Consider the following 24,084-nt stretch of genomic DNA (forward strand, 5'->3'; position numbering starts at 1 on the left):
GAAGAGATTACTTGTTGGATCTATGGATAGGGAAGAGTTTATGACCAAACAAGAAATGGAGGAGTACACAGGAAATAAAATGGATAATTTTGATTACATAAAATTTAAAAGTTTGTACACAAACAAAACCAAAGAAGCTAAAAAGAGAAGAAAAGCAGAAAACTGGGAAATAATCTTTGCAGCAAGTTTCTCTAATAAAGGTCTCATTTCTAAAATATATAGAGAACAGAGTCAAATTTATAAGACTAAGAGCCATCCCCATTTAGTAACGGGTCAAAGGATATGAATAGGCAGTTTTCAGAATAAGAAAAACAGGCTATCAATAACCATATAAATTGTTCTAAATCTCTAATAATTTAACAGAAATTTAAACAACTTGGAGGTACCATCTCATATCCATCAGGTTGGAAAAGGAGAATGACAAATACTGGAGAGAACAGGTATATTAAAGCACTGCTAGTGGAACTGTGAACTTTTCTAACCATTTTGGAACTATGGCCAAAACGTTATTAAATTATACATACCCTTTGACCCAGTGACCCTGTTACCCAGTCTATACCCCAAAGAGGTGAAAAAGGATGAAAAGGGCCCATATGTTTAAAAATACTTACAGCAGCTTTTTTTTTGTGGTAGTAAAGAATTGGAAACTGAGGGGATATCCATCAATTGGGGAATGGTTGAACAAGTTATAGTAAATGAATGTGATGAATACTATTGTGCTGCAAGAAACACGAAGGGATGGTTTCAGAAAAACCAGGGAAGACTTGGACTCATGAAAAGTGAGGTAAGCAGAACCAGAACAATTTATACAGTGATGGCAGGAAATATTGCAAAGATAATCAACTTTGGAAGACTGATCCACACATGACTAACCCCAGTTCCAAAAGACTCATGATGACACATGTTATCCACCTCCAGAAAGAGAACTGACAGCCTCAGAGTGCAGATTGAAGCATATTTTTCTTCCCTTTTTGGAATATGGATAATGTGGACATTTATTTTGTGTGTCTATACATATCTGTAATGGGTTTTATTTTTCTTGCTTTCTCAATGGGGGTGTATTAGAATTTGCAACAGAAAATAAAATTAAGAAAAAAAGAAAAACCTATAGGCTGTGCAGAATGAGACATACATTTTTGGACAAGAACAATTTAGAGAATTTGTTTTGCCTGACTGTGCATATTTATTAAAAGGGTTTTGTTTTTCTTCTTCTTTTCAGTGTGGGAGAGGTAAAAGGGAGAGGAAATAAAGGCCTGTTAGTTGAAAAACCAAATTAAATTAAAAACAAACAAAAAGAAAAATCTATGGGCTTTACTAAGACTAAATTTGGGAAAATGGGACTTTTCCTGAAAGGTATTCTTAATATCTAATGTGATAACAATTTTGGACATGTCCAATATGGGAATTTGTTTTGTTTATATATATATATATATGTTATAAGGGTTTTGTTTTTGTTCTTTTCAATGGGATAGAGGTGGGAGAGAAAATAAATGCTAGTTAGTTGAAAAGCTAAGTTAAATTTAAAACAAACAAAAATAAAACCTATGGGTTAATAGCAAGGCTAAACTTAGGAAAGTGGACTGACGTCAAAATTACACTTAATATCTAATGAGATAACATTTTTTCATATGGCCAATGTGGGAAAATTGTTATGCATATTTGTTGCAAAGATTTTTTTTCCTCCTCCCCCCATCCCCAGGAGGGTTGAGAGAAAACAAAATGCTTGTAAATTAAAAAATAAAAAATGGAACGTGATATATAGGTTCCTAATGAAGCACTGAAGAACATACGTCACAATTCTGTGAGCTCAACGCCAGATTTTGTAAAAAACAAGTGACCGCGGCAAAAGGAAAACCTATGGCATATGAAAGTTGTTTTTTTTTTTCCTTATGGATGTAAATGGCTTTAAGGTTTACTGTGTAGGTCAATAAAATAGGTTATTTTACTTAGCTCCCATTGCTTTGCACAGCCCTGCAGTTCCTCATAACTAGCATGCCCGCAGACGGGCTGGATCTGTAGCAAGCCCCCCTACCCCCTCCACCGGGGTCGGAGGCTAAGCCTGGCGCGCGGCCTCCGACCAGCGAGGGCGCTGTTGCAGCGCGCTGTCCGGCCCAGCGCGGCTCCGCGAGTTCCCGGTGATGGGTATGGGGTTGGGGCGGGCGCGGGGCCGGCCGCGGCGCGCGGGAGGAGGCGGAGCCTCGGGGCCAACGTGACCGGCGGGTGTAGCTCCTCCGGCCAGCTCGGCACCTGAGGCTTCGCAGCTTGGCTCCCTTCTTCCCGCGCCGCGGCGCCTCTGCCGGTTCCCCGCAGCAGCCCCCATGGCCCCGTCCCGGCTGCAGCTCGGCATCCGCACCGCCTACGCGGCGGTCGGCTGTGTGACGGGTCTCTCCGCCTTCCTCGTCTGGACCTTCGTTTTCCCCCAGCCCGGGACCGCCGCTATGGGGGGCCTCGCAGGTACCCGGCGGGGGGGGGCGGGCGGGTGGGACCTTACTCGGCCTGAAGCTCTTCGCTCCCCCCAGCCCTCTGTGCCAGGGCGGAAACCCTCTTCCTTTCTCCCGCGGGGAAGGATGGAGGTCATCTTCCTCCGCTCCTCTGAAAGCACCCCGAGGACCCCTGGGACATCATGGGAGGGCTCATTTGCATATATCTGCATAGCGGCGATGGCTCGCGCCCTGACCCTTGGGATTTCGCTCTTCTGCAGCCTTCTACGCTTGGATGAGCCGGACCGGCCTTGTGCAGCAGGTCGCTGGCCTTCTCCACCATCCCATCCCACGCCTGCCTCCGTTTTAGGCTTAGCCTTCACAGCTGCTCTTAGCTAACCGGGGAACTGAAGTGGCGAGGGCTTCTGGTACCTCTCACACTTCTGGCTTTTGTAGATCTTACGCAGATTTTGTCTGTATAGATACTCACGGAACTGCCATTCTTTTCCTGGGGCCTAAGGCTTGTGACAGGAAACTGTCAAAGTGAGGCCTCTGCTGGGGATGATACCACCGGGGAGGGGAGAATTAAGCAAGTTCTTTTTGGATTTAGAAATGCCCACCTGGAGCCCAGGCCCTGTGGGTTGTCAGTTCAGTGTTGCCCAAGAATGTGGTAGGGTACCTTCCTTGGACTTAAGAGTAACACAGTTCTGCTGTGTTCCCTCAGGAATTCTGGTCAGCTGTGTTGACCTTGCTTATTGAGGTGGATCCTTGTGCAAAGAAAAGGGGTAGGGGGGTGGTGCCCCTGTGTGGTAAGAAAATCAGGAGGCTCTACATAGCCCCAACTTAATGTGGGATGTTGGGCAGCTGACTTTACATTGTGTCTGTTTCTTCATCCGTTAAAGGAGGGTAGCACCACCCACTTTATCTTACTGGAGGATTAAATAAGATTATCTATGGGAAAACACTTTGAACAAAGAATAACTTTGATTATGAATACTCAGATGCTCGGTCCGAGAGGTCTGAATGTCAGTCTAATGAAAAATGTGCTCTGAACTTTTCCCCTTTGCCCCTCCACCGGACCTGCAACTTGATTTGAAAGAGTTGCAGAGGAGAATCAGCTGTAGGGTGATGAGATCTAGGGGAAGGAAACCAGTTTCTAGCAATAGGGCAAGATTTCTAAGTTATCTCCCCCTCATCCCTTAAAAAGGGCCTGATGGACAAGGAGCTAAAACTTATTTAGCTTTGAGACCTTAAGCAAGTCACTTAACTTCATTAGGCCTTAGATTTTTCATTTTTAAAATGAAGGAATTGGACTAGGTGTCTGAGGTCCCTTATGATATAATTCTAATACCAACGCTAAAAATTTTTAATGTCTTAATATTTGCAGAAAAGAGTCTCTAGTTTGTACCTTGTACAAGTCATAAAAGGCAGAAGTGGGGCCCTAGGAAATGCTTTGACTCTCCCAGCAAATGAGTCTCTGGGATTATAAAATCCACCTTAATGTTATAGGTGTTTGCTGGTATATCTAGTGACCCATAATTGGGCACTAGGAGAAGAAGCTGCTTCTTGATAGTATTTGCATCCCATTATCCCTCTTTGCCTCCTAGATGTTAGGAGCCTTAAGGATGAGTGTAACCTCTGGGTCATCTTTTGAACAAAAGAAATTACATAGCTAGCTCCTTGACTTGAGATGTCATGGCTTCTGACACTTGTGCTGAGTCATAGGAGAGAAGCTCCAGCTTGTTTTCTCCTCCCTCCCCAGGGGCACATGTCCAGTGGTGCTGGCATGTGAAGCTGTCTGGGCATGATACCAGAGAGCAATGAGGGAGTCTTGCCAGACAGCATAGTAGTGGAAGGAGTCAGCTCTTGAGCTAGGTGGCATTGACCAAAAAGGGTACAGCAGGAGTGAAGGGCCAGGGCCTGGTTTTTTGGGACCTGCTTCACATCTGTAGGCAGAAAACATAGTTCTCACTTTAACATAAAAAAAGAATAAAAATTTACAAATGATCCTTTGGATCTAATGTATTGGGGGCTGAACTTGGCAGTATCATGTGTCCCTGGATCACATCTTCCCCACCAGGGGAGCTGGAGGGCAGTGGTTCTGGGAGAATATGATGTGCTAGGTTTGTTGCTGGGGCATCAAAATGATGCCCATATATACATTTTTTCTGATGGGTCAGATCTGTATGGAGTCATATGTGTGCTAACTAATGCTTCCCATTGATCAGCCTCTTTTTTTGTCGAGAATAATTTGACAGTTACCATGTTTTCCCTTGTACACACAGCTTTTTTGTACATATGTGTATGCCTAGAATGGGCATTTTTACCTATGACACAATATGGGTTCCTGTGGAAATTTCCTTACTTGGGTGAAGTGGAGCAGTTTGGGAGGGGGAGATACCAATGGCTTTTGTCTCTTTTTATGTTGACTTCTTGCCTCTTTTATACTTTAAGAAATGAGTGTTGGGAGGGGTGCATAGGAGGTGGGTGTCATCTTCTTTCGTCTTTCCCCCTTCTTAAAGTTCACGTCCCATGAGCTCCATGGTCAGCATCTCCATTGGTCCCTTACTTAGCAGTTTGTAGTTCCAAAAAACACTGAGTCATGGGAGAGCAGCTCTCATGTCCTCCCAGGCTCTCTAATCTTTGCTGGAAAACTTGGAGTTGTTGACTGGATTCTTCCATTGCAATCACATCCTTTGTGGATCCTTTCGGACCACGAAGGAGAATATCCCTGAAACGGTGGTCCATTGACCCAAATAATGTTCTTTTTCTGAAACAGTGTTGATGGCATGGTAGAGAAATGCCAGGTCTGAGTCTAGTCTGAATTTCAGTTATAATACAGTTCCTCTTCCCTGTCCTTATCTGCAATCTAGTGCTTCTTGGTGGCAGTAGAGGGATACTAATTTGTGGCCTTGGCTACTAACTGGCCTAGTGACTGGAACTCTCCCTCAGGTGTGAAACTTCCTTCTCTAAAGGTACTGAAACTCTATGGGAATCTAGTAGCCTGGATGGCTCTGCCAATACCTTGCCTACCCTCTTTTCCTCTGTGTTTTAAAATTATTTTTTATTATGAGCAAACATCAGCAAACATGAACATTTCACTATATGATGAAAAACAAAAATGTGGATTGTATATGAAACTCCTTTTAGGTAAAATTCTAAAATATCATGTGTGGTTTTTTGTTTGGTATAGTTCAAGTTTAATATGGTAATGTCAGCATTACTCTGCTTGTCTGTCTCCTTCTGAACTTCCTTCTGTTTTCTTCTATTTGTTTTTTTAATGATTCATTGATTTTTCTTTTTTGTCAGTATCACTATCACTCCTTTTCCACTCTTTCCACTACCTCCCAGCACAAAGGAAAATAAAAGCCCTCCCTTGTTAACAGATTCACCCGTTAGCTATCTGTGGAAATGTGTGTCTCGTTGTACACCTCTCATCCATCCTACCTCTTTCACATCAGTTTTCTGGAGTGAAGATTGGTCATTGAATTGATCAGAGTTCTCAAGTCTTTCACAGCTGTTTTTCTTTACAATGTTGTAGTTACTGTATAAATTTTTCTTTCCTCATGTCTTTGATGGCTATAGAACTCTGGGGCCTTAATCACATTCCGAGGATTGTTGCTAAGCAACTGGCACTGCCTGGCACAGAATGATCCTGTTGTGTTGATCTGGTGGCTACTGTCATCCTAGGGAAAATGCCTCCCCAGGCTCTGAAGGTCAGGTTCAAAGAAAGGTGGTGGCAGTGTGTGTGGGCATGGGCCCATATTTTCTTTCCCAAATTCTAACCCTAAGGGTCTCTCTAAGTATTGAAGAGGAGCCCTGTAAGATATGTGGCCTGAACTATTCAGACCTGTCTCTCTTAATCTTTGAGAGAGGCAAGGCCAGGGCCTATTTGACAGGATGAAGTCAGGAAATTTAGTGAGAGCTTCCCATGAAATGAGGGCGCGCACCTGTGTGTGTGTGTGTGTGTGTGTGTGTGTGTGTGTGTGTGTGTGTGTGTGTGTGTGTGTGTGTGAGTGTGATAGAGCTGAGGAGTGGGCTGTTAGAGGGAGCAGGGATTTCTGGTTTCTGTCCCACAAATGCTGTGATGGTCATTAGTGAAGCCCCTGAAGGAGTAGGTACTGGTGTTGGGAGTAGTTTTTGAAGGGAAGGGAACCAGGAAGGTTTTAGAAAAGAAAAGGAGGAAGGTGTGAGGTCCCAAGGGGCAGAAAAGGGAGAGGTACTTAGCCACATAGCTTCAGGGTCTCCTAATCAGCCTAATCTCTAGAGCTTTCCTCTTTTAGAGATAGTGAGGCTAAAGGGGCTTGTCTCCTGCCACTTCAGGTAGTGGGAGTTGCCTTGGCTACCTCCTGCCCATACAAGGCTACCTATGGATCTGTGGTGTTCAAGCTTCCTGTAAGGAGGGCCAGGCTGACACTGTGCCCCTTCTCCAGGTGTTCTGGCGCTTTGGACTCTGACAACACACGTGATGTACATACAGGACTACTGGCGCACCTGGCTCAAGGGCCTTCGATGCTTCCTGCTTGTGGGCATCTTCTTCTCCACTGTCTCCATCACCGCATTCTGCACCTTCCTTGTCCTGGCCATCACTAAGCATCACGGTGAGGGCCTAGAGTCTGGGAGGGTATGCAGCTGGAGTGAAGTGGGCATAGGGGAGAGGTCAAACAGGAGGAACACTGTAAGACCAGACTCAAGACAAGCCATGTGTCAAGCAGTGATAGTGTCTGTAGTGCCCGTTGACTGGGTAAGACTGAATTAACAGAGAATTGACAGGTTTGTCTTGAGCCTAGAGCACATTCCACTCTCCTGAGATTACTGGGGTGTGGTTGTTGTGCAGTATAATGATGCACATTTATGTACTGCTTTAAGGTCTGCAGCACATGGGTTTGTTCCCTTGATGCAGTCCAGTGCTAGAAAACAAGGTTTGGGATAAATATAAGGCAGGGTGACTCAAGCATGCTAACCGCAGACTTAAGGATAAAGAGCTATAACTGGCCAGCCTCAGATCCATCTTCCAGATGCCCGGATCATCTTTACTAACTCAGCTTCTCCATCACACTTTGTCCCTACCCTCTTTATCTGGACCAGAAGATACTCATCAGATTTGGGTCTTCCTGTTGGGTTGGTTCCAAGACATAAAGGGCATCATGCAACAGGATCTGAGGAGGGGTTGTCTTTTGCCCTCTATACGTTGGCTCCCCTATTCTTGAGTGTTGGCAGACAAGATAGCATTATGAGACAGGACCTGGCATCATCTTTGGATCTCTTGTAACCATCCTTTCCTTGCTTCCTACAGGCTTGACAGATCCCACGAGCTACTACCTCTCCTGTGTGTGGAGCTTCATCTCCTTCAAGTGGGCCTTCTTGCTCAGCATATATGCCCACCGCTACCGAGCCGACTTTGCTGACATCAGCATCCTTAGTGACTTCTGACCTTGACTAATTAGCCTCCCCAGTGGGGTGGTTTTTAGTGATTGGACTCAACCTCTGAGAAGCAGAGTTGTTATTTCTGTGCTCCTTTTGTTGGGGGCTCAGGAACCATGGCAGAGGATATGCTGGTGGTGGTGGTGGTTGGGGGGGAGGGGCAAGGAGGAGGGTCTCCTAGGACACTTTTCCTCACCATGTGAGCCTTATTTCTTTATAAGGTGTCTGGTGTGGGGAAAGGCCTTGCTGCTCTGCTTCCTGGCCTATCTAGGGAGGGAATGCTTTGTACTTTTTCATATGGATCTATTTTCTTATCATAAGGTAAGCTCTTTTAAAGTGGGGAAGGAAGCAACAGGGTTAGAAGAAGGCTGTGGATGTGTGTTGGGGACAAGGGCCAAGAGATGGGTGGAGCGAGGGGTAGTTTAGGTTCCTTCTATCACCAAGCTTGAAAAAGTCCTTCCCTTAACTTTTTATAAGGGCAGGGATTGGGCCTGAAGAATATTTTGTCAATGAAGCTATTGGGGGTTCCTGAGAAGAGACTTTTCCCAGCTTCCCCATTCCCTGTCCCCAAGAAGAGCCTGCATTTGGCTTTACTCTTTCCCTGTATCTTGGGGAATGGACAAAAGGCTGTTTTCCTCCTTTTAGCCTCCCAAAAGGTTTTCCCTTCTCTAGGGACCCTGGGGGTTAGGCAGTAGTCCTGTAGCCCAGGGTAGTGCTCTCTTGGGAAACCTGAAATGGGCACAGATGTATTAGCAAATGCTAAAGAGATTTGGGAAGATGGTAAAATAGCTCAGGCTGGGAGTAATGTTTTTTCCAGGTCAACCCACATGTGCACATACCACCTTACACCCTCATCTATTCTCCATCCAGTCCTACCTAGGCCACCTTCCTGAGGTTGAGGTTCGGGCAGGGGAGGATGCACAGTGTTGCAGGGGAGGAGGCTTTGGAGACTGTATTGGGGCTAAACCTCTAAGGTGGAATTCTCCCCCTAGCCTGCCACAGGTCCCCTGCTTTCTTTCCTTCCCCTAGCGCTTTTTATGTTTTTTTCCCTACTTCTGGACAAAATAGCTGCTTTCTAATGCTATGCCCTTAACCCAGGGGCCTTTAATAAGTTCTAAGGGTCTGCTGTTAACATTTTTACATCGTATAGGCATTGTGCATGCTTTGGTTTTTAGCTGTTTCCTCCCCATTCCTTAAACTAGTTCTTGTGCCCACCCCAACCTCAGTCATATTTCCATGTCACTGTCACTTTGACAAAAATACAACAAACAGCTGCTTTATCACTCAATGGCCTCTGGGTGTCACTTGTGTGTTGGAGAGCTCCAAAGGGGACTTGAGGGTAATGCAGAATAAAGTCATCAGAGGCTGGGGGCATATCCTCATCTCCTCCTAGATCCTTATCCTTTTTTTTAAATTCCAGGCAAGGATATTTATGGCTTGGAGCATTAAGTAGCCAGGCTACTGGAGTCAAGAAGACTCAAGTTCAAATCCTGCTTTATACACCTCCTAGGCATGTGACTCTGAGCAAGTCATTTAACTTCTTCCTCATTTGTCAAATGGGGATAATAATGCCACCTTCCTCTCAGGGCACTTGTGAGAATAAAATGAGATAATATTTGTAAAGTACTTTGTAAACCTCAAAATGCTACATAAATGCTAGTTATTAGTAGAAGGGGAAGGGAACAAGCACTTATTAAGCACCTATTATGTACCAAGCACTGTGCTAAACACTTTACAAACGTTATTCAAACTCCACAACAATCCTGTGAGGTAGGTGTTATTATTATCCCCATTTTACAGATGAGGAAACTGGGTCCGACAAAGGTTAAAGGAGTGACTCTCCCAGGGTCACACAACTCGTGAGTATCTGAGGCTGGATTATAACTCAGGTCTTCCTGACTCCAGGCCTGGCACTCTACCCACTGCTCCGTGGAGCTGCCTATGTTATATGATGATAACATACGTTATTGTACATATTATCAATATACTTTATTCTAGACTTATATATGATTGAATTTTAATGTATTATTAGGACCAAGGTAGCCTGGGCCTGCCATGGTGCCCATTATTTGTTCTTCATTCTCAAGGGGCCAGAAGAAGAAGGGGAAAGGAAGAAAGAACTGGGGCTTTTCAGCTCAGGGTGGAAGGAAGGATCTCTGCCTTACCTTCTTCCCTCCCCAGCAGGGTTGTGTGCAGGTAGGAACGATATGTACCAGAACTAACTTTGTAACTTACTGTCCCCCCCACCAGGCTGAGTGCCCCACAGGGCTTAGGCCCATGGTGACTGGCAGCATTTAATTTCTTTACTTAATGCAGTGAGCTTCCGAGAGCCATTGCCTTACCAGTTTTTCTTTGTACTTCAGGCATATAATGAGCACATAAATAATCAGTCCCTCCCTGACACTGCACTCTGTATATGGAATAATGTCTGGTCAAACACATACAAGATATAGGGGAAATGCTAATGTCTCTAGGTGATGGAGAATCCACCTTCCTCTGGCATAGTGAACTAAGCATTGGTTTTTGGAAATTGAGGTCCTGGGTTCAAATCCTGGCTTTGCCACTTACTACTGTGTGACATTGGGAAAGTCACTTAACCTCTGGACTTTTGTTCCTCACCTGTAAAATGAAGGGACTAGGTGAAGATACCTTCCAGTTATGGGTGCAAAAGAGCTGACAGAACTCCTCTCAGAAAGATGGGCTGGTGCTGGCATCCACAGATTGGGGGAGAGTGGGAGTGGAAGGGAGGTACTGGTTAAGCAAAGATTGGAACCAACCTGGGTATTTCCAGAAAGGCAAGTATGAATGAAGAAGAAAGGCAAGAATGGCTACAGAATCTCCAGATTTCTCTTCTATGTCTGACTAGATCTCTACTCCCACGTACATATTCACACGTGTGAGAATATGCACACTTATGCACTTTCTGGACATGTTGTGCACAACACTTAAACCAATTCACCACTAGTCTTATGCAGTTTTAAAGCAAATAAACATTTATTCAGATTTTTCTTTTTCTTTTTTCTTAAACAAAAACATGCACATACACAGGAGTTTTGTGGAGGAGACATACATGCGCACACACACAAATACTTCTGGCCCCAAGCTGGAGCTAGGAAGCCCCTGTGCTGATGTCCCCAGGAGCAGCCCTTCTCACTGGCCCACATCTTTACCTCACCTCCTTCCCTTTAGCTAAGGCAGTTCTATGTGGGGACAGGATGCAAGCCTTAGGATGGGAAAGCTAAGGCTCCCTCTAAGTTATGTTGTATCCCAGAGAGAAGATAAGGGAGTTGGCACCATCTGCTTGGGGGAGCAATGGGGTGGGGGAGAGGGACAGCATGCTCACTCCCCAGGATACTGAGATGGTTGAATCAAGGTATACACAGTGCAGGCACTGAAGATGGGGGTGGGGTGGAGAATTGTCTAACTAGCAACTCTTATCAGATTGTGCTATGTCTTAGTGCCTGGCAAGGGCATCCCTGAAAGCCCAGTAAGTTTGGGGTGGAGAGGGGTAGTAGAGAGATGACAGGATATCTAATCATGCACAGGGAAGAGGAGACCCCTGAAGGCCTCACAATGGACCTGTCTTCTCTTGAGCTCAAACTTCAACAAAGATTGAGATTTCACATTTCCATACAGACCTTAAGGCTGTGTGGCGGAGGGGCTGGGGCCCCTTGGGTGGAGATAGTGGTTAGGTTAGGGGTGGGTTGAGACATGGCAGCCAAGGCTCTTGTCAGACTCCTAGAGAAAAGTGGTCTCCTCCTGTGGGCCAGAGGTCCTTGTAGGCCATGCTCCAGAGGGCTAGAGGAATCTGCCCTTGGAGAAGTCCAGGGGTGGGACAGTGGCTGAACACCACTCCCTTATCTCTCTAACTTAGTTCCTTTCTGGAGACTTTTCCCTGTTCCCCTCCTTAGGGCTTGGGGATATTCCCAAGTTGTCTGGGGTGACTGTCAAGGGAGGAGCAGGGCTGGCAGGCATCAGACCAGGACCATTAGAATCTGAAACCTCAAAGACTAGACATGGTGGCCATTGGTTAGAAGATCCAGGTCTGAAGGGCAGGAGTGGATGGTGGATTGGTTTGTCCTGAAGCCTTAGAGATTCATAGGCTCCTCCTCTTCCTCCATCAGCTGCTCTGAGGGCCTAGTTTGGGAGGGAGAAGAGGCAGAAATTGGCTACAGTTGGCGAACTCGGAGAGGGAAGGCTGAGGTCAGGGGGAGACCCTGCCATCTCTGAGTTAGGCACTGAAAACAGGAGGAGAAAAGCAAGCAAAGGTTAGGACTGACAGAGTCTAGGTGTACTCAAGAGAGAAGACTGGAGGGCTGTGAATAATACAGATAGATTCCAAAGTCCAGACTAAAGAGGCTGTTGGTGGTACAGAGTAGGGGAGTTACCTCTTTTCTGCCAGAATGCCCACGGAGAGTGAGGCCAGTGCTGACACTGTTCCACTTCTTCTGTGTCAGCCATTGTCACCGAGGGGACCCAAGAATCTGGACTGGAGGCCAACCACTGCATCGAACCCCAATACTTACCTGAAATAAGAGGCTGAGTAAGATTCAGGGCTGATTCTACACATCCTGATCATGAGTATGGAAACACACCCAAGGGCTGGGTGTCTTGAGTTCTGCAGAAAAAGGTCTGTAGCTTCAGACATTAACATAAGCTAGTCCTCAGGTCACCCTTTCCTCCCCTTAAACTCCACATGTGCACCCATTTTGCACTGCTTCCCAGCTCCCAGATAAGATCTGCAATGAAAGCAAACCTAAGAAACCATAAAGAAGAGCATGGGCACAGGTTTAGAGGTTGATGGGACAGCAAATGCCAATGTGGAAAGGTACGAATGATGGAGAAGTTATCAGTTTTTAACACAAGTGACAATGTGGCTTGGACTGCTGTGCCCATTCAGCCCAGTGGACTCAGAGGGGCTTCCATAGCTTTTCCAGCTTTGTAAGGTTTGTGTCCTTGCCCTGCTTCAGGCCTGGGACTCATTAGGTAAATCTGTCCAGGAAATGCTTTCCCAAAGCCCCCTGTACTGCAACTGAGAAGGCTGCTCTGTTGCCCTATCCCCACCCTTTTCTAGGACTCTTCCTAAAAGCAGCAATGGGTCAGCTTGTGGACTTCAATACCTATAGTACACGTTTTGGAAACACGTTGGGAAAATGGATTGGTCCTTAACTCCCCAAATCCACACATTACACAAGTTTTTGAAGTCTCAGGAACATTTACACATCAATTCCCAAATCAGACAGGACCTAGGACCCTTGTTAAAAGGTCTAAGCTCTGCCTAATTGGCAAAGGAATACTTGCCACCAGAGGCATAGGACAGCCTCCACACAGTCTCAATTTGAGGGAATGAGTAGATCACACCATTGTTTTTAGGTAGCCTTGGGGGAACCCTATGTTGTGTTCCATTGTCTAGTACCTACAGCCTAGCAAAACTCCCATGGAATGGGTCCCCGCATGAGAAGGTTTTTTTTATGCCCTCTCTGACCTTCTTACAGGGCTGTCCTATCATCTCTTTACTCACTGTGCACCCGGATCACAGCTTCCAGGGATCGAATAGCATTTAAGTTGGGTTTCTGTTTCCAGCTCTCCTCAGAGAGGGGATCCACCTACAGGAAATGTACATACAGTCACCTACAGGGACCAGATACCTTACCCTCTCCCATACCTAGAGCCTCCTGGGTTCTTGGCCTTGACCTGGACTGTACATGCAGTCCCCTTTCAGATTCCAGTCATCCCCATTTCTTTGCCTTAAGAACCTATCTTCTCCTCTACCCAAGTTGGGTGTGGAGAAGTGTCTCACCTTGTTTCCTAGCAGGGCAGTCACACAGGCTTCAGAGGCATCACAAATGGCTGTGAGATCATGGCCACCCTCCAAGGCCAAAACCACTGCTCCTCCTGCCAAGCTCATCAGTTGCTGTGTCATGTACCCAAAACCTGGGATGGGAATGGATGGGGACATGGAAGCAGAGGCTTCTTCTGCCTCTGTCTCTTCCCTGCTTGACTATTCCTGCCACTGCCTGCGGGCCTTTGTTCTCTAAGATGTCTCCTAATTACGACTGTCTCCCAAGGCCAAGCTGGTTTCCCCCAACCTTGTGATTGCCTCCTAAGGGCTGCCAGTTCAACCTGGGACGCACATCCTTGGGAGAAGGCTCTATTGCTGATTTGTTTTAACTGCTAGATCGTGGCCTCAATCCTAGTAGTGCCCATAGTTCTACAGGATGGATAGAAAGATGAATTGATAAGAATAGGTCTAGGTTAACAGGTCACTAGGATGCTCAGGGGACTTGGCCCTAAAATCTCCCCTAACCTCGAGTGTGACAAATTCATCATGCTCATAGGCACAAGCTGACCGAGGGTCATATCCCTTCTCCCACTTCCCACTTTTTATGTTTCAGTCTCAGGATGAACAGAATCTCTTCTTCCCAGTGTAGAAGTCAGTCACCCCTTGAGAATCTTCTTACACTTGGCAGAGACACGGTAGCCTCCCAGAGGTGGGGGGTGGCCATCTGCAGCATCAAACCCAGCCGACACCAGGACCAGGTCAGGAGAGAATTCTCGGGCGATAGGCATCACAACTGTTCTGTGGGAGCACATCGTATTCTCAGGGGCCATTTGGGAAGGGTGATATTGGGGTGCAAAAGGGGACATTACTAGGGCAAGGGGCAATATGGAGCCTCAGAACCTGGTTAAATTTGGCCCTAGCGACCAGGACCATGGGCCCTGAGAAAATCAGCAGGGGCACCCATCGTCTCTGGACTCAGTATGGAGAAAACCATAGCTCACACAAATATTAGATTCTCCCAACTGAGAAAAAAGTCCAAAGCTTTTGAGGGTCGGTTTTCCCTCCCACTCTCCCACTGTTGGGTTGTCCAAATATGTCTCTCTTTCTCCCTTCACTAAACTTGGCCTATCCTATTCTTAAATAGATTTTTAAAAAAATTTAGGCATTCCTGGGGCCTTTTACAACGTGCTAAATTCTCCAATCTTAAATATCCTATACTTCCAACAATCAAGGGACTATAAAATTCTTCCCTCAAAGCTCAATTCCTTCACAAAGCTTTTTTTGACTAACCCTATGCACCTCTAATAGATAGCTCTTAATTTGCATGAAGAAACTGAAGCCGAGAGAGGTTAACTGACTTGCTCAGGATCACACGATTACTAAGTGTCTGAGGCAGGATTTGAATTTGGGCCTTCCTGACTTCAAGCAAGCCTAGCACTCCATCCTCTGGGCCACCCAGCTGTGTCTATACAGTGACTGCTCAATAGGTAGCTGATTGCCTGTCTAACCTGGAGCTGTTGGAGGAACAGGCAAGAGAGGGAGGTCCACTTCAACCTGTCTTTATTTTATGTCCCAAACCTCCTTAGAAATCCTGTCACTCTGAAAACTGACCTGAAGGCTGCCAGGTATTCAGGATCTCCCATGGGTGGGTCAAGGCCTCCAGCCCAGGCAACATTGATGTTGAAGCCTTCTCCATTGCCAGCCCCGACCTGCAACGTGAGGCGGCGAAAGATGAAAGAAATCAAAGGGGTATCAGAGACTCAGTGTTGGAAAGAACTTGAAAGACCATCTAGTTTAATCCTCCTAGGGAAGAAAACTAAAGTTAATTAATTGGGACTAGAACTCAGGTCCCCTGATTTTCAGTCTCAGCTCCTGCCAAGCCATTCATGTTGAACCAGACTCTTTAAGCAGAGGACTAATGCTCTCATCTATCACATCAAGAAGGGAAATGTCAAACTCGGTGTCATCTTTGACTCCTCACTCTCACTCTTCATATCCCACCAGTTGCCAATTTCTATCATTTCTACCTTAACATTTCTTGTTAACATGCCCCCTTCTCTCCTAAAACAACGATTATCCTCTTGCAGGCCCTCATCACCTAATGCCTGAACTGTTGCACTAGCCTCCCTGCCTCAACTCTCTCCGCATTCCAGTCCATCCTCCAATCAATGCCAAAGTGATCTTCCTAAAGCACAGGTCTGACCACATCACCCCTCATCCCCACCCCATTTGATAAATTCCTCTGGCTCCCTATTACCTTCAGGATCAAACCTAAAATCCTGTTTGATTTTTTAATGCCCTTCATCATCTGGTCCCTTCCCATATTTCCAGTAACTCCCCTCCATGTACTTTGCAATCCCGTGACACCGGCCTCCTTCCTCCTCCTCCTCACACAAGACATTCCATCTCCCGACTCTCATATTTTCACTAGCTGTTCCCTGTGCCTGGAACTCTCTCTTTCCTCATCTCCACCTCCACCTCCTGAGGCTTCCTTAGTTCCTTTCAAGTCTATGTAAAAGTCTCATCTTCTGGGAGGAGCATTTCCTAGTCCTCCTTTATCTTCGTCTGTCCCTATCTTGTTTGCACACGGTTGTTCGCATCATGTCTACGCCATTAGTCTGTGAACTCTATGGGAGCCGGACCTGTTTTTTGCCTTTCTTGTATCTCTAGTGTTTAGCGTAGTGCCTGGCACATTGTTGGCACTTCATAAATTATTTGTGACTTGTCACCTACTTGGCAAAGACCCAGAAGAGTAAGCCGTCATTGAAATTGGGGTGTACTTTTGTTCGTCTGTTGATATTGCCTTCCTTTATGCTTTGTTTTATGATACCTTGTTCCTGAAGAATGGCAGATAAACTATTTTTACTATACTAAGGCAGCAGCTTGTGATTTAAAGAATTCCTGGGGGGCAGCTGGGTGGTGCAGTGGATACAGCACTGGCCCTGGAGTCAAGAGGACCTGAGTTCAAATCTGGTGTCACACTAGCTGTGTGACCCTGAGCAAGTCACTTAACGCCCCCCACCCCCCACAAACACCCAGGGCTCCTGACTTTGCCAGGAAAAAAAAATAAGAAAGAAAAAAATTCTGAAGGGATCACATGAAGTGTGGTGGCAAGAACATTGGACTTGATGTCAAATGATCTGGATTTGAGTCCTGACTCTGCTATTATGTGATTCTGAGCAAATTGTATATTTGGGCTATAGTTTCCTCAAATATAAAACGAGAAGATTGGACTAGATGATCTCTAAGGTCCCTCCTGGTGCCATGTAATCTGTTTGGTTCTATGTAATTTGTTTTGTGTGACAAAGTAAAGTCTGATGATAGAAACAGACACCTCCTAATTTGTCAATTTTTTTGGGGGGGGGTAAGGCAATCGGGGTTAAGTGACTTGCCCAGGGTCACAGCTAGTAAGTGTTAAGTGTCTGAGGCTGGATTTGAACTCAGGTCCTCCTGACTCCAAGGCCAGAGCTCTATTCACTGCACCACCTAGCTGCCCCCTAATTTGTCAAATTTTAAATTCTGATTTTGCATTTTGAGTTTTCTTAAAGTGGAACATTCCCATATTAACCGGCAGGTGCTACAAGTGACATGGGCCTGTTCCTTCCCCTCAAATAGCTCTCCAAATTAGGGCGATAACTCAATGACACTGCTTTTTTAGAGTGATGAAAGTGAGGAGGGAGCAGCCCAAGCAGTGCAGATAAACATTTGAGGAATTAGAATCAGACAGTAGAGAGGGAATGAAATCCCAGGCACATTAGAAAAGAGAATGCCTCTGACCCAAAGATGGTGGTGGTGTTATATAGTCAGTTTCCCATAGCTGCCAACTATTAACTTCCAAATTTTCTCTTTCTACTCCCCTTTCCCTGCCCCCCACCAGATGGCCACTTCTCATCCTTTATCAAAAAAATCAAGGAGTCCACTGTGAGATCCTTCTTCCTTGTCTGACTCTTCAAAACCTTTATGCACCATTTCTTATTCTCTCCTCCTCTGCCCTAGTCTCTGAGCAAGAGGTGGTTCTTCTTGCTAAAGCCAGCCATACTTGTGCCTTTCCTCCCATGCATTCTTTTTTTTTTTTTTTTGGTAAGGCAATTAGGCTTAAGTGACTTCCCCACGGTCACACAGCTAGTAAGTGTCAAGTGTCTGGTCCGAGGCCAGATTTGAACTCTGGTCCTCCTGACTGCAGGGCCAGTGCTGTATCCACCGCGCCACCTAGCTGCCCCCATCCCATCTATTCTGTTCTTCTGTGACAGCTTGCCCTTTTTACTTTTTATCAGTCTCTTTCCTTCTCTTATCTTCAGTTCCTTCTTATCCACTAGTCCCTTTCCTCCTAAGTTCTCTCCATCCTTAAAAGGCTTTCACTTGACCCTGCCATGACCCTGAGCACTACATATGGTACTATATATCTTTTCTTCCTTTCACCTGCTCTTTAAACTCAGCCATTTCTAATGTTACCTAATCTTTAACATTATGTAATGTTATCTAAGGTTATCACTGTCCTTCTAGCCGCCCAGTTGCACAACCCCAGAATCATCTTTCACTCTTGCTTTTCCCCTCACTCTCCATATTCAATCAGTTGCCAAGACTGGACGATTCTTCCCCTTCTGCTTCCACAACCTCTCTTGCACCTGTCTCCTTTCTACTCAGATGACTTCACCCTAGTTCAGGCTCTCATCACGTCTCGCCTCGACTATTGCAATAGTCTCCTAATAATAGGTGTCCATTGTCTCTGCCTTCTGTAATCCACCTTCCATACAACTGCTAACATAACAAATCTAAAACACAGATCTGAGCGTGTCACTCTCTTGTTCAAGAATACTTCAGTGGCTTCTACAAAAGACAAACTCCTTAACCTTGCATTTGAAGCCCTTCTTAGTCTGGTTTCCATTTACCTTCCCATACTTATTTCCAACTACTCCATTTCAGATATGAAACATTCCAGTCAAACTGGATAACTAGCTGTTTTCTTGAACTCAGCATTTAATTTCCCACCTCTATGTCTTTGCAGACAGATGTATCTCTGCTAGGAATACATTCTCTCCTCGCTGACCCCTCTTAGAATCCCTAGCTTCCTTCAGGATTTAGCTCAGATGCCAACTCCTAATCAAAATCCTTCCTAATCCCCACATCTGTGCTCTCTCCTACCTCAAATTATCTTGTATATACTTGTACATATGTTGTACCTTCCGATTAGATCAACAGCTTGAAGGCAGGAACTGTTTCATTTTTGTCATTGACAGTCCTTTGTTCAGTTTCATTTGTGTTTGACTCTTCATGACCCCATTTGGGAGTTTCTTGGCAAAGATACTGGAGTGGGTTACCATTTCCTTCTCCAGTTCATTTTACAGATGAGGGAACTGAAGCAAACAGGGTAAAGTGACTTACCCAGGTCATACAGCTAGTAAGTGTCTGAGGTTGGATTTGAATTCAAGTCTTTCTGACTCCAGGCCTGACTCTAACCGTTATGCCACCCAGCTGCCTTAATATCTCTAGCAGCGAGCATATAGTAGGCACTTAAAATGTTTATTGAATTAGACTTAAGTCAACTATTGTACCCAAGGAAACTCAACATACCTGAGGTAAGGAGATCATACCTGGATTTTGGCTGAGACCAGATTTAAACATCGAAAGCCTACCCCAGACTGATCCCTCCTTCTTTACCTCTTGTATCCTTTTTCAATGTTTCTTTACAGTGCTTGGGCTGCCCCTGCCCCAGTCTCCCTGCTCTAAAGAAACAGGGTCACTGACACATCTTGCTATCTCAGAAAACCCTCTGAGAATACAGGCACAAGAGATAGAAATTTCTTGTAACTTAGAAAGACTCAACCCAGAGAGTTCTACAGCTTTCCCAAGTTCAGCTCCCTAGCAAGGTAATTCTCTATCCTTCTAGTCTCTACCCCCAAGGAGGTGATAATCACTGGAAAAGGGGTCATTTCTTTGGATTTTCTCCCTTTCTCTCTTTCCCAATCAGTTTACTCTCATCCTTCCATCTTACTGACAGGGCTAAAGTCCTAGGAACTACAAGAAGTTAAGGACAAGGAAGCTGACTGCCTACAGGAGGATGAATCATCCTGTTTCCACTCCTTTGCATCAATACTGATGAGCCAATAGATGGGAGGAGGGGCTCAAATGTTACCTCATCAACAGCCCCACTGCCTGGAAAGAAATTGCCATCATCATGTCGATGTAGAGAGATGTAGAGCACGCTGGGGTCCTCATAGAAGGTTTGCTGAGTTCCATTGCCATGATGAACATCCTGTTTTTGGTGAGATGAGCACAAGTGAGGTAGTGAAGGGTCTAAGAGCTAAATAATGGAATGGAGAGAAAGGGACTGTAATTGGGCCAGCAATTAATATGTGACCATGAGAACACTCAAGGCCATGTGATATAAATGGCTGCCCAATATACCAATGTGGAGAAAGCATAAAGGCCCAGGTACAGAGATAGGGAAGAAGAGCAGCTGTAGTTATTACTGGCAGAAGCCCTCTTCTACTTTAAATCCTAACCCCACACCGCTGCACACGGAAAGCAGCTAGCCTATAAAAACCAGCCACAGGGAGGCCCTGACACTGATGACCTGAATTCTGACTACCTATGTCTGCTTAAGCAAAGCAAATTACTGTTATAGGAAATATTGTTGGGAGTCAGTGTTAGGATATTCCCAGGTCATGTGACTCAGGAAAATCCTTACCTGAAGTACTGGAATCCCACATCCAAGTCTCTTAGTTGCTGTGTGTCCTTGGGAGCCTGCCTACTTGGGTTTGGGTTTTTTAGAGAACAGTGTTTGTCCATGGGAGTCCAGCAAAGTCAGGAACTCCGGGTGTGTGTGGGGGGGTGTCGTTAGTCAGTGTCTGCTTTGCTCAGAAGGATTAGGACTGGTCAGCTTCCTATGGATGGTTGCTGCTAAACTCTTGCCACTAAACCTGGGCTCAGTCAGTTCTTGTTTAGAAGTAGAATTCAGGGGTACCCTTCATCTCAGCTATTCAGGGAGGACCTCTGGCAAAGAAGTCAATACGGAGTCCTGGCTCTGCTGCCTAGCATCTAGGCGACCACTGACAATTCTCTTAGCCTCCCTGAGTCTCACTTCCTTCATTTGTAAAATGGGACTAACATTATTGGTGCTACATATTTCTTGGGGTTGTTATGAAGAAAGCACTTTGAAACCAGAAAATTCTCTATTCTTAACAGCACACCTGGAGGAAGATAAGGGAGAAACACCTGGTGGGCTAAGAATGTTAGACTGTCAGGAAACCAGTGCTTTATCACCAGTGATTGATCAATCCTGGGTAAGTTACTATATCCTTCTTGGGCATCAATTTGGTTGTCTATATTTATCTCCTTTCCTTTCCTTTTTTTTTTTTAAATTTTCCAGTGCTAGAGTGAAGCTATAATGAGATCCCAGGAAAGAGAGTTTAAGCTCTAAGGAGAGAGATATGAAAGACACATGAAATAGGCTTTAGAGGAATAACTGTCTTCTTAATGCTGGTGAAAATTCACTGCTACTACTGTTATATACTGCTATAACAGTGGTTGTTATACCACCATAATAAGTAGGACTTGGGGTGGTGGTGGTACTCTCATGAGGAGTGGGGGAGAGTAAGTGAATCACAAAAAAACCTAGAGAAGTAGATACATTCAGATACATACATATGAGCCCAGAAAAACAACCTCACACTGGGCTAAGGTTATGTTAGTTACAAATGCTTTGCAAATGAGCTAAAAGCTCCTTCCTAAAAGAGAAACAAGAACTTAATAGACAACACCAATTAGGGAATGGGAGTGGGGTCAGTTTTGACATAGGAGGAGATGAAAGCCTATTTCTATCTCTGGGAAGGAGACAGGCTCCAGGAAGGATGGTGATCCTAGTCAAGCCTGCATGACCACTGGAGAAACTAGACCCAGATGCCTAGTGGATGGAAGTAGGGGGGAAATAACTTAAGTTTCACCCAAGGGTAGAGATCTTTCAGGTGGGGTGGAAGCAAAAGATAGGAAGATTCTCATAAACCCTGGCGGCCAGTCTATGGTTACACCAGTTAACCTTGGATCCATGATTTTTTAAAAAGTTGATAATTGTATTTCAATATAATTGGTTTTCTTTGCACTCTTTGGTATTTTATTTTATTAATTTAAAAATATTGTTCTGAGAAGGGGTCCATGACACAAAAAAGCATAAGAACTCTTTGGTTTAGACTACAGATATCACATGATAAGGATTCTATGTTTTGTAAATCATTTCTAAACTTAAAAAATAGTTTTTTGTTTTCCCTGTAAATTTATAAAGAAGGTTTCTGCTAATAAAATTCTACCTTTTTTCAGCTAAGTAAAGGGGCTGGATGGAATAAAGAGATTGGTGTACTCTTAAAGACCAGCTGTAGGGATGCAGTAACAGTGGCCAAGGGAAGAATGAACACGGAAAAAGGTCTGATTACCAATCTCTTGTTTGCCTCCAGCTTTCTTTAGCCACAGGTCTTGGGGTCACAAGCCTAGCTACAGGTAGATAAAGAGTGTTTATTCTCTTAAGGCTGTAGCCAGAGGGCACAAGATACGGCTGCTGCAGTCAGCTCAGGTTTTGGGCCTTCCCAGGTCTAGGAGCTATGTCCAAAGGGAGGCAAAAGACTTACCCAGTCCACAATGAGGATCTTGCTAACCTTCCCCTGCTGCTGTAGCTGCCGGCTTGCGATGGCCACCGAGTTGAAGAAGCAAAACCCCCTGGGAGGAGGAAAGTATTCCTACCAGTTTGATCTCCCCCTGGGTCCCTCCTTCAATGGGGGACATTCATAGTTCACCTGTATGTCTCTTCTAAGGGAGACAGAGAGAGGGAAACTGGGGGCAGGGGTGGCTTGCAAATCTTCCATTTGGTAAATCCCTTGAGGGGCTTATTTGTGTGTATATTCCTGTAGATTAACCTATTGCTTTTCTGGGAACTTCCTTACCCTTTCCCCTACCAGGCCTCCCACACCCAGGCCTTACATGGCAGTTGAATGGTCTGCATGGTGTCCAGGGGGCCGCACTACTGCGAAACCATTCTGGGAACAGAAGAACATTAGTGTCAGCATTACCCAACCAGACTTCTGTCTCATACCTTCCCTAACAGCCTTATACCAACCTACCTTTCTCTTGTACAAACTGGTCCTAAAGCCCAGGCTTCTGGTTGCTCTCCTTGTAAGAGTTGATGCTTTTTTTTTGTCTGCCCTAATTAGGTCAGGAATGACCATGGTCTCCCCAGACTTGCTTTTCTCCCCAATGCTCCACTTATACTTACATTCCCACTATAACTGTGCTTACCATGACTTGGCTGGATGTTAACACTTCACCATCTATCAATCAATAAGCATTTATTAAACGTTTACTATGTGCCAAACATTGTATATGGGAGCCTGGGATATAAATGAAAAACCAAGACAGGCTCTGCCTTTAAAGAACTTCCAGTCTATCTTGGTTGGCTGATTTTACTTTGTCATTTTAATTATTTTTCTAAGTCAATAGGTCTGTCTTGGATTCTAAGTGCTTAGAGATAAGGGGCTGCATCAGTGAAGGTCCCCTTCTTTGGTGCTCTGGAGAACCAGAACTAGGTCTAGGCCAGGCAGGCAGCCTCCTCAAGTACAAAAGTATACTGGGGATAGGGAGGAGAGGGCTGAGTGCAAAAAGGACACTTTAATTATTTAAATATAATTACATATTTTAATGTACCTAAATTTCATTTCATTTCACGCACAAATGTGTGCTTGCGTGTGTAGTGATATCACATATTTTGTACAATGATTAAGGCTCACAGTCTTTGGTGCACGGTAATAAATAGGTGTGTTTTCCAAATTTTGTATAGGGAAATTAGGGTTAATGTTGTTAAAAGATTCCTTATATAGACTTCCTTTATTAGGAATCATAGGTTTTAAGAAAGAGAATATAACTTTCAAATTCAGAAAAAAGCAATCCCTACCCAGTCTGTAGGGGAGGAAGCTTAATTATCATTTATAACAACATATATGAACCCAAACACTTATTTGGGTTCTGGTGCCCAGCAATAGGTCACATATAGAAAAAGGATATTTAAAGGATTTGTAGGATCTTAGGGCTGGATAAGAGCTTAGAGAGATGACCAAGTCCAATTTCCCTCATTTTTATAGACACAGGAACTGAGGCCAAGATTGAAACCTGCCTAGAGAGGGCTGAGCTGTTTACTCAGCTGATTAACAGCTATCTTTTGGATGGCTGAGATAAGGACCCCCTTAGAGATGACTGGACTACTAATTAGTAGTCCACAGTTCTGAGTTCCCTTCCCTACCAAAGAACAGGTGTCCCAGGGTTCAAACCCAATCTTGGACCTGCCTGCCCCCAGTCCCTACCCCAATCCTCCAGAAAAGCCCATGACAGATCATAGGGCAGCTGCTGGATGTGAATTCCTAAGACACCCTAATCCTACTTTCTACCCTTCCCTAGCCCTCTCCTACTTTCACCTCCTAC

The 24,084-nt window shown here is 45.0% G+C and overlaps 2 protein-coding genes and 1 long non-coding RNA gene across 9 annotated transcripts in view; 2 read left to right on the plus strand and 1 right to left on the minus strand.

Moving 5' to 3' along the window:
• The first annotated feature begins 2,173 nt into the window (after positions 1-2,173).
• SLC48A1 (solute carrier family 48 member 1) lies at positions 2,174-9,132 on the plus strand. The gene is made up of 3 exons (XM_020977189.2): positions 2,174-2,454; positions 6,854-7,021; positions 7,717-9,132. The coding sequence occupies exons 1-3, from the start codon at positions 2,319-2,321 to the stop codon at positions 7,851-7,853; spliced, it is 441 nt and encodes a 146-aa protein (XP_020832848.1). The 5' UTR covers positions 2,174-2,318; the 3' UTR covers positions 7,854-9,132.
• A 1,679-nt stretch (positions 9,133-10,811) lies between these two features.
• Positions 10,812-24,084, minus strand: part of HDAC7 (histone deacetylase 7) — a 55,717-nt gene continuing 42,444 nt past the window's right edge. For all 6 annotated transcript variants that reach the window (XM_078156764.1, XM_020977153.2, XM_020977155.2 and 3 more), the window contains 9 exons: positions 22,594-22,649; positions 22,245-22,332; positions 19,760-19,879; positions 15,238-15,335; positions 14,306-14,424; positions 13,645-13,778; positions 13,366-13,450; positions 12,233-12,370; positions 10,812-11,981 (listed from right to left, as the gene is read on the minus strand). In XM_078156764.1, coding sequence (XP_078012890.1) covers positions 11,965-11,981; positions 12,233-12,370; positions 13,366-13,450; positions 13,645-13,778; positions 14,306-14,424; positions 15,238-15,335; positions 19,760-19,879; positions 22,245-22,332; positions 22,594-22,649 — 855 coding nt within the window. In that variant the 3' untranslated portion in view covers positions 10,812-11,964. The remainder of the gene's footprint in view (positions 11,982-12,232; positions 12,371-13,365; positions 13,451-13,644; positions 13,779-14,305; positions 14,425-15,237; positions 15,336-19,759; positions 19,880-22,244; positions 22,333-22,593; positions 22,650-24,084) is intronic.
• LOC110201471 (uncharacterized) overlaps positions 20,717-24,084 on the plus strand; it is a 29,081-nt gene continuing 25,713 nt past the window's right edge. For both annotated transcript variants that reach the window (XR_013487520.1, XR_013487522.1), the window contains exon 1: positions 20,717-20,909. This is a non-coding gene — a long non-coding RNA (uncharacterized LOC110201471). The remainder of the gene's footprint in view (positions 20,910-24,084) is intronic.

Source organism: Phascolarctos cinereus, unplaced genomic scaffold (genome assembly GCF_003287225.1).
Source record: "Phascolarctos cinereus isolate Bilbo 61053 unplaced genomic scaffold, phaCin_HiC Scaffold_1;HRSCAF=81, whole genome shotgun sequence".
NCBI lineage: Eukaryota > Metazoa > Chordata > Mammalia > Diprotodontia > Phascolarctidae > Phascolarctos > Phascolarctos cinereus.

What these genes read in the sequence shown, in the direction of transcription:
- SLC48A1 (XM_020977189.2), top strand. Translation starts at nt 2,319, where the DNA reads ATGGCCCCGTCCCGGCTGCAGCTCGGCATCCGCACCGCCTACGCGGCG. An exon ending in CGCTATGGGGGGCCTCGCAG is followed by an intron (nt 2,455 to 6,853) that starts GTACCCGGCGGG and finishes CCCCTTCTCCAG; the next exon opens with GTGTTCTGGCGCTTTGGACT. An exon ending in GGCCATCACTAAGCATCACG is followed by an intron (nt 7,022 to 7,716) that starts GTGAGGGCCTAG and finishes TGCTTCCTACAG; the next exon opens with GCTTGACAGATCCCACGAGC.